The following is a 13,044-nucleotide window of genomic DNA, read 5'->3' as shown; positions in this document are numbered from 1 at the left end:
AGGGGAATCATGGGTCAGATAGAGCACATCAGTTCAGAGGGGCCCTGGAAGAACGTACAGGCGTCCATGGTGTAATAGACCCTGGTGGTTAGTAAAGTCTCCGGCAGGGCCCTTTTGGAGTTCCTGCAAGTGTTGCTTGGCCCAGGAATCTTGAGCTTGGTTGGCTCATATTTCTTCAGCCAGGGACGAGCAAGCTGTAGTGGCTGCAAAAACTGAAGGGGATAGGATATGTGTAGACGGAGACTCTTCATAGGTTGGAACAGTGTATTCCAGTTTGTGGGACAAAGCATCCGGTTTCCGATTCTGAGTATGTGGCATGTAAGTGATGCAGAAGTCAAACCTGGAGAAGAAGAGACACCACCAGATCTGGCATTGATTAAGATGTCATGCTCTCTGCAAGTGTTCCAGATTCCGGTGGTCCATCAAAACTTGGACAAGGTGACGGCCCCCTTCAAGGTAATGCCTCCAGACCTCAAAAGTGGCTTTGATGGCCAAGAGTTCCTGCTTCCAGATGGTGTACTTGCGTTCTGAGGGTGTGAACTGCCGGGAGTAGAAAGCGCAGGGCTGCGGAGGCTGTGAGGGATCCTTCCACTGGGACAGTACTGCACCTAGAGCAACAGTGGAGGCATCCGTCTCCACAGTAAATGGTAGTTGGGATCCGGATAGCGCAGAATTGGCTTGGTGGTGAAGCGGGTTTTTAGTGTGTTGAAAGCATGATCTGCCTCCGGAGTCCAAAGGAATGGCTCTTTGGGCTGGAGGAGGCGGGTCAGCAGCGTGGTTATGTCTGCATAGGCTGGTATGAACTGGCGGTACTAGTTCGCGAAGCCGAGAAACCGCTGTACATTCTTATGATTCCAGGGCTTCTGCCAGGTCAGAACCGACTCTATTTTCTTTGGGTCCATCTGGATCACTTGGGGAGATAGAATGTGACCTAGAAACTAGACTTCCTGCAAGTTGAAGTCACACTTCTCCAGCTTGTCATAGAGTTGGTGCTCTCGTAATCATTGTAAGACCTGATGAACGTGTTCCATGTGCTGAGCGGGGTCTAGGGAGTAAATCAAAATGTCATCCAGATAGATGATCACAAAGCGATCAAGCAGGTCCCGAAAGATGACGTTCATGAACTGCTGGAACACAGCCGGAGCGTTGGTTAGACTAAAAGGCATGACCAGGTATTCATGCTGGCCATAACGAGTTCCGAAAGCCATCTTCCATTCATTGCCAGCATGGATTCACACCAAATTATAGGCACCCTGGAGGTCCAACTTGGTATAAATACGTGCCCCCTTAAGGCGATCCAGGAGTTCGCCGACCAACGGCAGGGGGTAACAGTCTCGAATGGTTATTTTATTCAAAGCCCGGTAATCATTGAGGGGGCGACACTTCACATGTGAGGATAAAGAACTGCAAAATTGTTCTCCTCACAGTTCAAGAGGACAAAGTATTTTGTGGCTCTCTGGATAAGGGAAGAAAGGAAAACAAGAACAATTCTTGTACAGATCAAAGGAAGTAGAACAAAATAATGGTTTTATACAAAGTGTGCAAAATGATTCCTTTGTTGCCCCCTCCCTTTTATCCTTTTGGCAATAGTTAAAGACCTGCCTCTTTAGGAAGGTTTTTATTGATGTCATATTGTCATTTTAATAGGTCCATCCACCCCACAGAGGGTACCATTGTACAAATTCCAAATTTCAGCAGATGATGATCTGACCATTACAAGCCAGAAGACTCAAGGTTTACCACCTTCAGATCACCTTCTCTCTGCTCAGACATGAACACCAGGTCCAAGGTGTGGCTTGCCACATGTTTAGGACCTGGGACAGGTTGGGACAGGTCTATGGATGCCATGATGTCAAGGCCTCATGGGGAACATATCTCTGCATGGGTGTTAAAATTCCCCAGAAGTCAAATTCTGGCGGACCTCAACAGTGCACCCAAGATGAAGTTCATCAGCCCTTGTTGGGAAAACACTGGGCATGGCATTTATCTCTTAGTTAGCCATGCCAGATTCCATCTAATTCAATTATGTTAACATCAGTTAAAACTAAATAAATTGAATAACCAAGGTAAATAATACTAATAACTGCTCTGGGTTATAAACAAATTCAGTGGCACTAACTGTACTCCATTCTCTATCTCACATCTTCACTAAACTAAAATAGCCCACTCCAACTTCCAAATCAGAAAAAGTCCCCTAAAGCAAAATAAACCCACTCACAACTGGTGATTAAAAGAAGAAAATAATTTACATTAAATAATTTAAAGTAATTTAAGTTAAATTAGACAAGTAAGGCTTTGGGACCCTATCAGCAAAATCAATTAGTAATTAAGAGATGAGCAAATTAACCAAAGGGAAACAGAATTCAAATAACAAAAATATCAGTCGTAATAACTAACAAATACTGATGTTACATCTCTCAGCAGATTAAATGTAAGAACAAAACAAAGCAAACAAACAGCAAAAATTAGGAAAGAGCAACTAATAAAACACAGACTAAAACCAAAAGTGTAAATAAGATAGCCAAACAGAGTTTCTGACTGGTCCTTAAAATTAATGGGGCAGGCTGCAGATAGACATATTTTATTATATGTTATAACTGAGTTTTATTAGATGCTGAGATTAACTTTTAAAATTATTATTCTTATATCTTTGGGGGGGGTTGCTTCGTAATTCATTGTGCTTTTAGTCTAATTTGTTTTAATCATTGTGAGCTGTCTTGGATCCCCTCACTGGGAGAACAGTGGCCTAGAAATGAAACAAACCAACCAGCCAATATATTAATGGACTTATGGAGATTAGAAAGATAAATGGGGTCTTTAGCATCTTTGTGAACAGTCAGCCAGTCCTCCTGTACTAGCTGAATGAGTGTACCTCATTTTTCAGGGTGAAAGGACAATAAGCAGAGGTCATATTGCCTGCGGAGACAACAAGAGAAATCAATGCTTCTTATCTTGCTTTTACCTGGAGCTGAGGGATCTCCTGGGGCTTGAAATGTCCTTGTGTACATCAATTTCCCAGTCCTGAGAACCAGTTATGCACTGTGCTGCCACCATAGCAGGACAGCATTTAAGTATGGTGTTGCTCATGAGAACTTTAGTTAGCTCCAGTGAAGTCACCTTTTTAGCCCGACTTCTGCAGTAACTGGAAAATAATTAGAGGTCTGTGGTAAAGATTACAATAAGATGATGTATGTGGAGCTCCTTGAATAGTCAGAAGCGGTCTTTGTAAATGCTGTGTATTATTATCATCATTCAGTTTCCTCCCTTTCCTTATGGATAATTTCCATATGCAGTCTAAGATTCTGAAAAACATCTTGCTGTAAATTTATCTGCTTGAAAATTAGACCCATATGAACAGAAAATGTTCCATTCCGCTCTGTGGTTGTCTCACAGTACAAAAGCTTGTTTGTTAGTTATATGTTCTTTAGTACAGAGCTACAAATGATTGCTTGTTCTACAGGAATTAACAATTAGGTTACAGTTAACTAGTTCATCCAAAATCTGCAACTAATTATTATTTGAATGTTTCCTAGCAACCTTGCTTGGTGATTCCCCATTGCAGCTGTGTAGATCATTCTGGTACAAGACGGGAAGCTCATTTCCATGCTTAAGGAAGTCTCATCTTTTTGCAAATCAAAGGAATAGCAGCCTAAAACACATACAATAAAAGGACAAAAAACCACCAAGTAGATTGTGGTTACCATTCTCACCAATGATCCCTGATATATCCTGTAGCATGATATGACCATAGGTTTCACTTCAGTTGCTCTGCAAATTAGGCAGGAAATGGCCACCTAGGAGATACCCAACCCTAATCTTTGGTTCTTCATGCAGTCTTCACAAGCCAGACTGAAAATATGAATTACTCACTTCTGTTCTGACTTGGCAATCACTCAGTTACTCTTCCAAGGAAGAGATTAAACAGCAAAATCTGTACAGAGCCTTGCAATGCAGAGCCTTGAGTTCATAACATGGCACGGAGAGGGATTGATTGTGTGGGGCAGGAGAGCCATATGATGTGTAGACCATGACTTCTGCAAAAAAATCTCCATCCTGGAAAGTGAGCACTTGTTTCAAGGAGTGACGTTCAGCATTTACTTGGCTGAAGCTGAATGTTGCATGGGGGCTACCGTTGAACGAATACTTCTTCCTTCAGAAAGCAACAGTTCACCATGAAAACTCTCTCTCCCTCTCCCTCCCCATTTATATGGAATTACATAATTATTTGCAAGGTCTTCAATTATATATATAATTGAAGAGATCTTGCAAATAATTATGTAATTCCATATAAATGGACCTGAGAGGAAGTCTGTGTAGAAGTGAAGTGCTCTAGTCCTGCTCCCCTGTGCCGTTACCTTTCTCGCACAAAAGTGACAGATCTGAAGAGCAGACCTGGTTCTATTCACAGAAGCTGAATGCAAGCTAAAACACAGAAAACTGGAGGTCTGCTTTGCAATGTAAATCCTCTATGGTCATAAACAAGTGTCTTTTTCACATACATCACTGAGGGAGAAGTTGCTGCCTTGTTATGTGGTGTACACAGACAAACATAATGCCTGAATAGTCCTAAGGACTCTGCTCCCACAACATCTTGCAATGTTGGCTTGGACATACTTAAACATCCCCAGCCTTAAACATCATTTCTGGGGTCCCTCAACTAAGCCAGTTAACTGAATAGTGAGTAGCAGGCAATTTAACTGAGAAAGACTGTGCATCAGAATGACCCTTCCTTCTGTCCTCATAATCTGCCAGACAGGGAGGATGATGTACTTCAAGGTTTCTTCTTTCTGCAGTCTCCCCTATGAAAATCATGGCAGTGGCAGTTTTGCTGGTGAGAGAGGAGAGGTGCTTTGGAACATCTGCTTGGGCAACCAATGAGGCCACCCACAAGGCCTCTGAGGGCTGCAGGAAGCCTGTCGGGAGGGAGGCGTAAGTGGAGCAGAACGTTGAGTACGTAGTGGCGGGCTGTGCCAAAATCCCTATTCAGCCACTGAGTGGTCTCGGGCAGTTAAAATAATCAACTTTGGTTTATCCATGAAGTGGGATATCAGAGTTTACAGAGATGTGATGATTTTAAACCATGCAGGGGATGCATAAGAAAGAAGAAAAAGTCAGGTGAAGATGCTGTGAATACACTTTATGTAGATGAGCTGGAACATCTGCTTTCCTGCCATTGTGTCCATATAAAAACTCTGTGCAAAGAGAATTGTGAGCCAGGTATGAGCTCTTTTGTTCTTGTATGCATTTCACATGTATTGCGATACATTCTGAGTTTTTGGGACAGGCATATGGTGAGACAAACACAGTGGGCAAAATCCTGTTACATAACTTTGTGCTGGTGTAACCTGGATTAGGCACTGGAGCAATGTAATTTGAAGTAATTAAAAGTTTCCTGTTTCCCTCCTTTTTAGGTCTTGAGGCTTCCTGGGGCTCCCTTTTACCCTGGAGAAGCCTTTGGGGGCTTCAGCACATGGAGGGAGGAGCCTTTACTCATGAAGCATAGACTCCAGATCACTGCCACCAGTTCGCCAAGTTACACCAGCAGAGTTTTGCCCATAGCAATGAATAGAAGTAGCAGCTATAATCTTGAAATGGAATGGCACCTTAATTGCCCTCACAATCACTAGTTACTTACAGAAAATGCCTCAGCAAAAAGCTTATGTGAAAAAATATTGTTGCTAGGGCCGTAATTAATATTATCCGCTTAATTATCACTATATATGCAAAGCAGAATTTTTTTTAAATGACAGTCTGTAGTGCTCATGCAGAATAACGTAAAAGATCTTTGGCTCACTTCCAGCAGCAAATAATGTCTGTATGATTAATTAGTGCTGTTATAATCTTAGCATTTGCTTGTAATCTTAAAAATTGCTTGTACGATAGTATTTGAATTTCAATGATATGCACCAGGAGGCTTCAATATTATTGGCATTTTGGGAAGCCCTTCTGAGAGAGACACTGTCTTCTTCTGCAACTCATATGCCTTCATGTAATATATTTAGACATTTTGGGAGAATGCTTACATAAAAGTATGTGCGTTGTTTGCTTTTACTTCTTCATTGGTTTATCCAGGCATCAGTCTTCTGTGACTGCCAGGCTTGACAGCTTCCCCAAACAGAAAGCTAATTGTCTGTGGTGACTACATAAATTCTCAAAAGAGCCTCCCTTCTTTTTCTTCCATTTCTCCAAGTCTATAACCACACAAAAAAAGTGTTTTTGCTGAGTGACTTTAGTTCTCATCTGGTATCACTGATACAGAGAGAGCTGAGATAAATTACACCAAAATTGACATCAACTGTGTACAGATACTAGCTTCATAGTTCACTAGCTAGCGTATCCTTCAGGGAACCCTGGTCTGGGACCTAATCCAGTGAGCTACCATGGATTATGTGTTCTCAGGCCTCAGAGTCCTTTCTGTCTGCCCCTTCAGCCACTACACTTGGCAAGCAGGAAAAGCCTCCGGGTTGGGCTGTGGTTATATAAATAGCAGATGCCTTACCGCTCTCTGCTTCATGAACACTGCAATACCTCTTGCCTCCTGCTCTCGGGTTCCCACTTTCCCTTATTTCAGCTCAATCCATCAGTTTCAGGAATCCAGTTCTGGAAGATCTAGGACAAGTGCATGACTCAGGCCTAATTCTGACAGAGTCATTATTAGAAGTGCACACCAAGGGAGACATTGTTTGCTTATTTTATCCATTCATCCTCTTCAGCTATCAACAGTTTTTATAGAAAATACTGTGAAAATCATTCTAGGGGTCCTACCTTATCTAATATCAAGTCCAACAGGTGGTCAACTTGACATCAATACCAGGAAGGTTTTCAGAACAGATAATTAAGTGTCTGTGAACACTTAAAGAACAATACAATAATTTCTAAGTCAGACCAAACTAATCTTTCCTTTCCTTTCCTTCTTTCTTTTTTGGTAGAATCACAAGAAAGGTAGACAAGGGGAATATCATGAATATAGTGTGTCTTGATTCCATAAGGGCTTTTGGCAAGTTTCCTTATGATATTCCTGTGGCCAGCATGATAAAATGTGAGCTAGACCAGTGGTTCTTAACCTTTGTTACTCGGATGTTTTTGAACTGCAACTCCCAGAAACCCCAGCCAGCACAGTTGGTGGTGAAGGCTTCTGGGAGTTGCAGTCCAAAACTCCTGAGTAACCCAAGGTTAAGAACCAGTGAGCTAGACAGTGCTGCTATTAGGTAGATTTATAGCATGTTGACAGGTCCCACCCAAGTAGTGCTCACCAATAGTTTCTTATCACCTTGGAAAGAAGTGAAAGGTGAGAAAGGGCTCTGTCCTAGGTCTAGTGCTGCTCACCATCTGTATGCATTGCTTGGACGAGGTTGCAGAGGGCATACTTATCAAATTTTCAAATGATATTAAACTTCAGAGGACAGACTCAGGATTCATAGTAACCTTAACAAATTGGAGTATTCTGCCAAAGGGGACGTGGTGGTGCTGTGGGCTAAACCGCAGAAGCCTGTGCTGCAGGGTCAGAAGACCAGCAGTCCTAAGATCGAATCCACGCGACGGAGTGAGCTCCCGTCACTTGTCCCAGCTCCCGCCAACCTAGCGGTTCGAAAGCATGCAAATGCAAGTAGATAAATAGGGACCACCTCGGTCGCACTGGCCATGTGACCACGGAAGATTGTCTTCGGACAAAACGCTTGCTCTATGGCTTGGAAACGGATGAGCACCTCCCCCTAGAGTTGAACATGACTGGACAAAAATTGTGAAGGGGAACCATTACTTTTACCTTTACCTATTCTGCCAAAACAAATGAAATGAATTTCATCAGGAAAAGATGTACATTTCTATAAGTAGGCAAGAAGTATCAGATATATACTTATAGGACAGTTAATAGCTGGCCTGCAGTAGTACATGGGAAAAGGTTCTGTGATCTTAGTAGATGGAGTGTGGCACAGTGTAATGCAGTGCCACCCCCACCTATACATTTTTGCAATACGAGGCTGCACTAGTGGAAGTATAGAGTCCAGAGCAAACAAAGCAATATTTCCACTGTATTCAGGCCTCTGATTGCTCTAAATTCAAAGCATCACAGGTTAATAGTGACAAGTTGGAACATGTCCAGAGAAGGGCAACTAGGATGGTAAAAGGTCTGGAGATCAAGCCCTATGAGGAACAGTTAATTGAGGGAACTGAGTATGTGGACTTGGAGAAGAGAAGCCTGAGAGGTTATATGGATAGTCATCTTCAAATATTTGAAGGAGTGTTTACTGAAGGATGCAGCAAACTTGTTTTCCATGGGACCAGATGGCGGGTCTAACATAACACATTCAAATCACAAGAAACAAATTTCTGTTTAAATTTTTAACAGTAACAGTGGAATGGACTGCCACAAAAAGTGGTGGACTCTACTTTGCTAGAGAGTCTTAAAGTAATATTAGATGGCTATATGTCAATAATGCTTTAGTTGTAGGTTTACTGCTTTGGTGCATTGGACTTGATGAGTCTTGGGATGCCTTCCAGCTCTACAGTGCTGTGATTCTATGATTCTAGTATGTTTTCTTCCTTGGAATTAAAATATTGGGGGGGGGGGGGAACTAAAATTATACATCTTACCTTTCAAGTGTACCAGTGTAACTGGTATTTTCTCTGTATGTTAGGTTAGAATATTGCTATTTTTACTTACTTACTTACTTACTTACTTACTTACTTACTTACTTACTTACTTACTTACTTACTTACTTACTTTAGCTTATTCTGGCAAAAAGCATTTTTGTTATTCCAGATCCTTGACATCTTGGACAATAAAGCAGAGGAAGGGCTTCAGGCTGTAGCCACATGAACAAGCAGGAGATTGTTTGAAGGAGCTACAGACTCCAAATCAGTAAAGTCAGTACATAGATAGGCTTTGCTGGGCTTGACTTGGACAGAAGGAGTTGTTCACAGTCAGAGTACACAAAGACATGGATTGCACATGACAAATGTTGACATCAAACAAGTGTCACAACAAAATCTAGTAGTAGAGTAGTTCATTTTTCCTCCCTGAATCCAATGTACTGAGCCTTTACATCTCCATTCTTTCTCAACTTGGCTAAGAAAAATAAGCCACAATATCGAGTGACATGCAGTAGGCAGAGTAGGGAGCAAAGGAAATTGTATTAAATTATTACTAGAGATGGGTGCGAATTTTCAAAAAACAAATGATCAAATTTATTCAAAAATTTCTAATTCATCAATTAGTATTCATACAAATCAATGTCCCCAACGAATACAAATCAATGATTTTTTTAGTGACTGTTGATTTGTCAATTTGTTTGGATGTAAAATGGCCTCCAAGGCGCCTAGAGACATTAAAACTGCAGGGAAGCTTCTTCTCACTCTCCTCTACAATCCTTCCAAGTTTGGTGAATTTTGGGTTTCCCCAAGCCAGGTGCTAACAGGCAGTTTCTTGGGGGGATGCACTTTGCGTTTGTATAACTTGGATGTCTGAAACTTACCGTAATTTTGCACAGTTTGTAGAGGAAAGTGAGGGGAAGCTTCCCTGTAATTTTGGTGTCTCCTAGGTGCTGGGGGGCGTTACATGGTTTTAAGAAAAAAACAAGTTGACAAATTGATTTGTTGATTCGTCATAAAAATTCATAATTCATCAACTTTGATGAATCATGAATCCAAACAAAACACATTTTTTCTGATTCATGACCATCTCTAATCATTACATCTAACAAATATCTCTCTCTCTCTCTCTCTCTCTCATTCCTTGACAGAACTATTGGATGCTGCTAAATTTTTCTCTAGCAAAATTTCATTCTTCTCTCTCCTCTACAGGAGGATCCAAAGTGGGAATTTCCTCGAAAGAACCTGGTGCTTGGCAAGACACTTGGAGAGGGAGAATTTGGGAAAGTTGTCAAGGCAACTGCGTTCAGGCTGAAAGGGAAAGCTGGCTATACCACTGTTGCAGTCAAAATGCTAAAAGGTACTGTCTCTGTCCAGGCATCTGATTTGGTGGCTTCTTAATACCTGTTGATGGAACTTTAAACTTGGAAGCAAAGAGCTGCATATTGGCACACAGACCTTTCCAACAGTGTTGCTGGATGGCCTAACATATTCTGTTTATAATCTGATGTTTTCTTCTGCTGTTTTGATGAAGACAATCATTTCCACATGTACACGAGGGAAGCATGACATACCGTGGCTGAGTCAGCTGGTTTAAATGGATATTTGATAGGGACAAATTAAAAGGCCTGTAGGAACTCTCAACTCATCTGTTAGCTGAAGGTTCTTCAGATATTTTAAAGTGTAAAAACACTGGCTAGTTGTATCACACCAGAGAATAATGTGTAAGAGAGTAATGCACCAAGGTCTTTCTCCAACTATTGCTGCTCTATCAATAACCAAAGTAGTCAGATTTTACATTATCTGTCACATGCCAGCATTTTTGGTCTGTGATAATAAGGTTTGACAGAATTGGAGAACTGCCTTGGAAGGAATGCTGGTTTATCTTCAAGGCCAGTGACCCTTTGGCGTTGGTGTCTCCAGAGCCAAGAGTAAGTATGTAAATCATCACCTGTCTCCTCCTTGTAGGAAAGGGAGAATAATTCAGACTTCCTTCTCTTTACTGGGAAAATTGGCAACACATTTCCTGGGACTTTTCATGGCTTTCACCCATTGGCAAGAATGGTGTTTTTGACAGAATTGTTTATTTTTGTGTGAAAATGCCTATTTTTACTCATGTTTACCTGTTCTTGAGTAAAATTGTGCAATTTGTGAATTGTCCAAAATTAGGACGACTACCACTTTATTTAAGAATTTGAGGTACTAAGTGGGTTGCTACTCTCTTTCTTAAAATCAGGCTGTTCTTTTGTGCTTATCCTCCCCTCCCTCTTTCTCACTCACTGTATGTGTATGGTTGATTAAATTATTTCTCTACAGAGACTAGAGACAATTTACACAAATTACAGAAAACTTGAGGAGAAAAGTGTATTTCTTGATGGAAGCAAGAAGTCTCAAAGGACCTTAAGATTCTTTGTCAAGGTGCTTTAGCATTTTGAAAGGGCCACAATTCCTGAGGAATTTAGTATTTCCCTCATAGTGGAGAGAAGGAAGATGTGTTGTCATTCAGTGGCACCTCTATCTAACCAGGAGTGATGGAGATTAGACTGGGGATATATTAGGGAGGCAAGAGGGAAGGAAAGGGCTGAGGAAATGAAGGGAAAGAGGAAACAATAATATGGCCATAAGGGGTAACAAAAAGCACAGTGTTCTCCATCCACAATTTAAGATTCTAAAAGCATTTAACTTCTGTTCCAGTCATATTTTCTGTTGCCTCGTGTTGTTTGACCTATTGAGAAGTCAGTGTTTCTTTGCATTTCTGCACTGTCACCAAATTTTCTGCAGATCAGTGTAACTGCAAGTTGTTAGAAGACACAAAGAGATGAGAAAAAATGTAAAACTATCAGTAGGCACATGAGATAATTTGGCAGGGAAGTACATGGGGCAGCAGGCAATATAGTATACAAATCCATAGTGCCTCACATATTACATTTCTGATTACAACTCCTGAATGTATTTCCTCAGAAATAAGTCCCACACAACTTGGAAATTATAGGATTTATTTTCTACAGAGGAAATGTTAGCAAATTACAGTGGTGCCTCGCAGAACGAACGCACCGTAGAGCGATGAATTCGCTCTACGGTGACGCTTTTCCAATTGCTAATGCGATCGCAGAGCGATGGCCCCAATGGGCGAAAATCGCAGAGCGAAGGTTGGTAAGCAGTTCGCTTACCGACCTTCGCTTTGTGACCCGCCGATCAGCTGTTCCACTGCAACAAAATGGCCGCCGGAACAGCCAAAATGGCCGCGTGCAGCGTTTTCGCGCCCTCATTAAGCGAGGGGAGGGCGCAAAAATGGCTGCCGGCCATTGAAAAACTTCGCTGAACGGTGAGTAATTCAGCCGATTGGAACGCATTAAACTAAGTTTAATGCATTCCAATGGCTTTTTTCTTACCGCTCAGCAATGTTTCACACAGCGAGGGTTAATCCGGGACGGATTAACCTCGCTGTGCGAGGCACCACTGTAAATTCTAATTACAATAAAACAGAAGAAGAAAAAGGCAAAGCAAAGTGTGCTGTTTATCTACAGTTTAAAACGGATTAAAACACCCCTTCACAGATTGCTGCCTTTTCGTGCTAAAGGGGCTTGAGTAATTCAGTGAAGCTATGGGCTATGCCATGCAGGGACACCCAAGACAGACAGGTCATAGCGGAGAGTTCCGACTAAACACGATCCACCTGGAGCAGGAACTGGCAAGCCACTCCAGTATCTTTGCCAAGAAAACCCCATGAACAGAAACAAAAAGCTAAAAAGATATGACACTGGAAGATGGGCCCCTCAGGTCAGAAGGCATCCAACATGCTACAGAGGAAGAGCGGAGGACAAGTAGCTCCAGAGCTAATGAAGTGGTTGGGCCAAAGCTGAAAGGATGCTCAGCTGTGGACGTGTCTGGAAATGAAAGGAAAGTCCAATGCTGAAAAGAAAAATACTGCATAGGAACCTGGAATGTAAGATCTATGAACCTTGGGAAGCTGGATGTGGTCACACATGACATCCTGGGCATCAGTGAACCAAAATGGACGGGAATGGGCAAATTCAATTCAGAGGATAATCATATCTATTATTGTGGCCAAGAATCCCGTAGAAGAAATGGAGTAGCCCTCATAGTCAACAAAAGAGTGGGAAAAGCTGTATTGGGATACAATCTCTAAAACGATAGAATGATTTCAATACAAATCCAAGGCAGACTTTTCAACATCACAGTAATCCAAGTTTATGCACCAACCACCATTGCTGAAGAGGCTGAAATTGACCAATTCTATGAAGACTTACAACACCTTCCAGAACTGACACCAAAGAAAGATGTTCTTCTCATTCTAGGGGACTGGAATGCTAAAGTAGCGAGTTAAGAGATAAAAGGAACAACAGGGAAGTTTGGCCTTGGAGTTCAAAACAAAGCAGGGCAAAGGCTAATAGAGTTTTGTCAAGAGAACAAGCTGGTCATCACAAAAACTCT

The 13,044-nt window shown here is 41.7% G+C and overlaps 1 protein-coding gene and 1 long non-coding RNA gene across 3 annotated transcripts in view; both read left to right on the top strand.

Moving 5' to 3' along the window:
- Positions 1 to 13,044, top strand: part of RET (ret proto-oncogene) — a 136,648-nt gene that overhangs the window by 92,736 nt on the left and 30,868 nt on the right. For both annotated transcript variants that reach the window (XM_020802288.3, XM_078391039.1), the window contains exon 12: positions 9,802 to 9,949. In XM_020802288.3, coding sequence (XP_020657947.2) covers positions 9,802 to 9,949 — 148 coding nt within the window. The remainder of the gene's footprint in view (positions 1 to 9,801; positions 9,950 to 13,044) is intronic.
- Positions 5,062 to 7,383, top strand: LOC144588352 (uncharacterized). The gene is made up of 2 exons (XR_013543866.1): positions 5,062 to 7,052; positions 7,197 to 7,383. It is a non-coding gene; the product is annotated as an uncharacterized LOC144588352 (long non-coding RNA).

This window comes from Pogona vitticeps, chromosome 3 (assembly GCF_051106095.1).
Source record: "Pogona vitticeps strain Pit_001003342236 chromosome 3, PviZW2.1, whole genome shotgun sequence".
NCBI lineage: Eukaryota > Metazoa > Chordata > Lepidosauria > Squamata > Agamidae > Pogona > Pogona vitticeps.
This window is presented reverse-complemented; position numbering and strand designations above follow the sequence as displayed.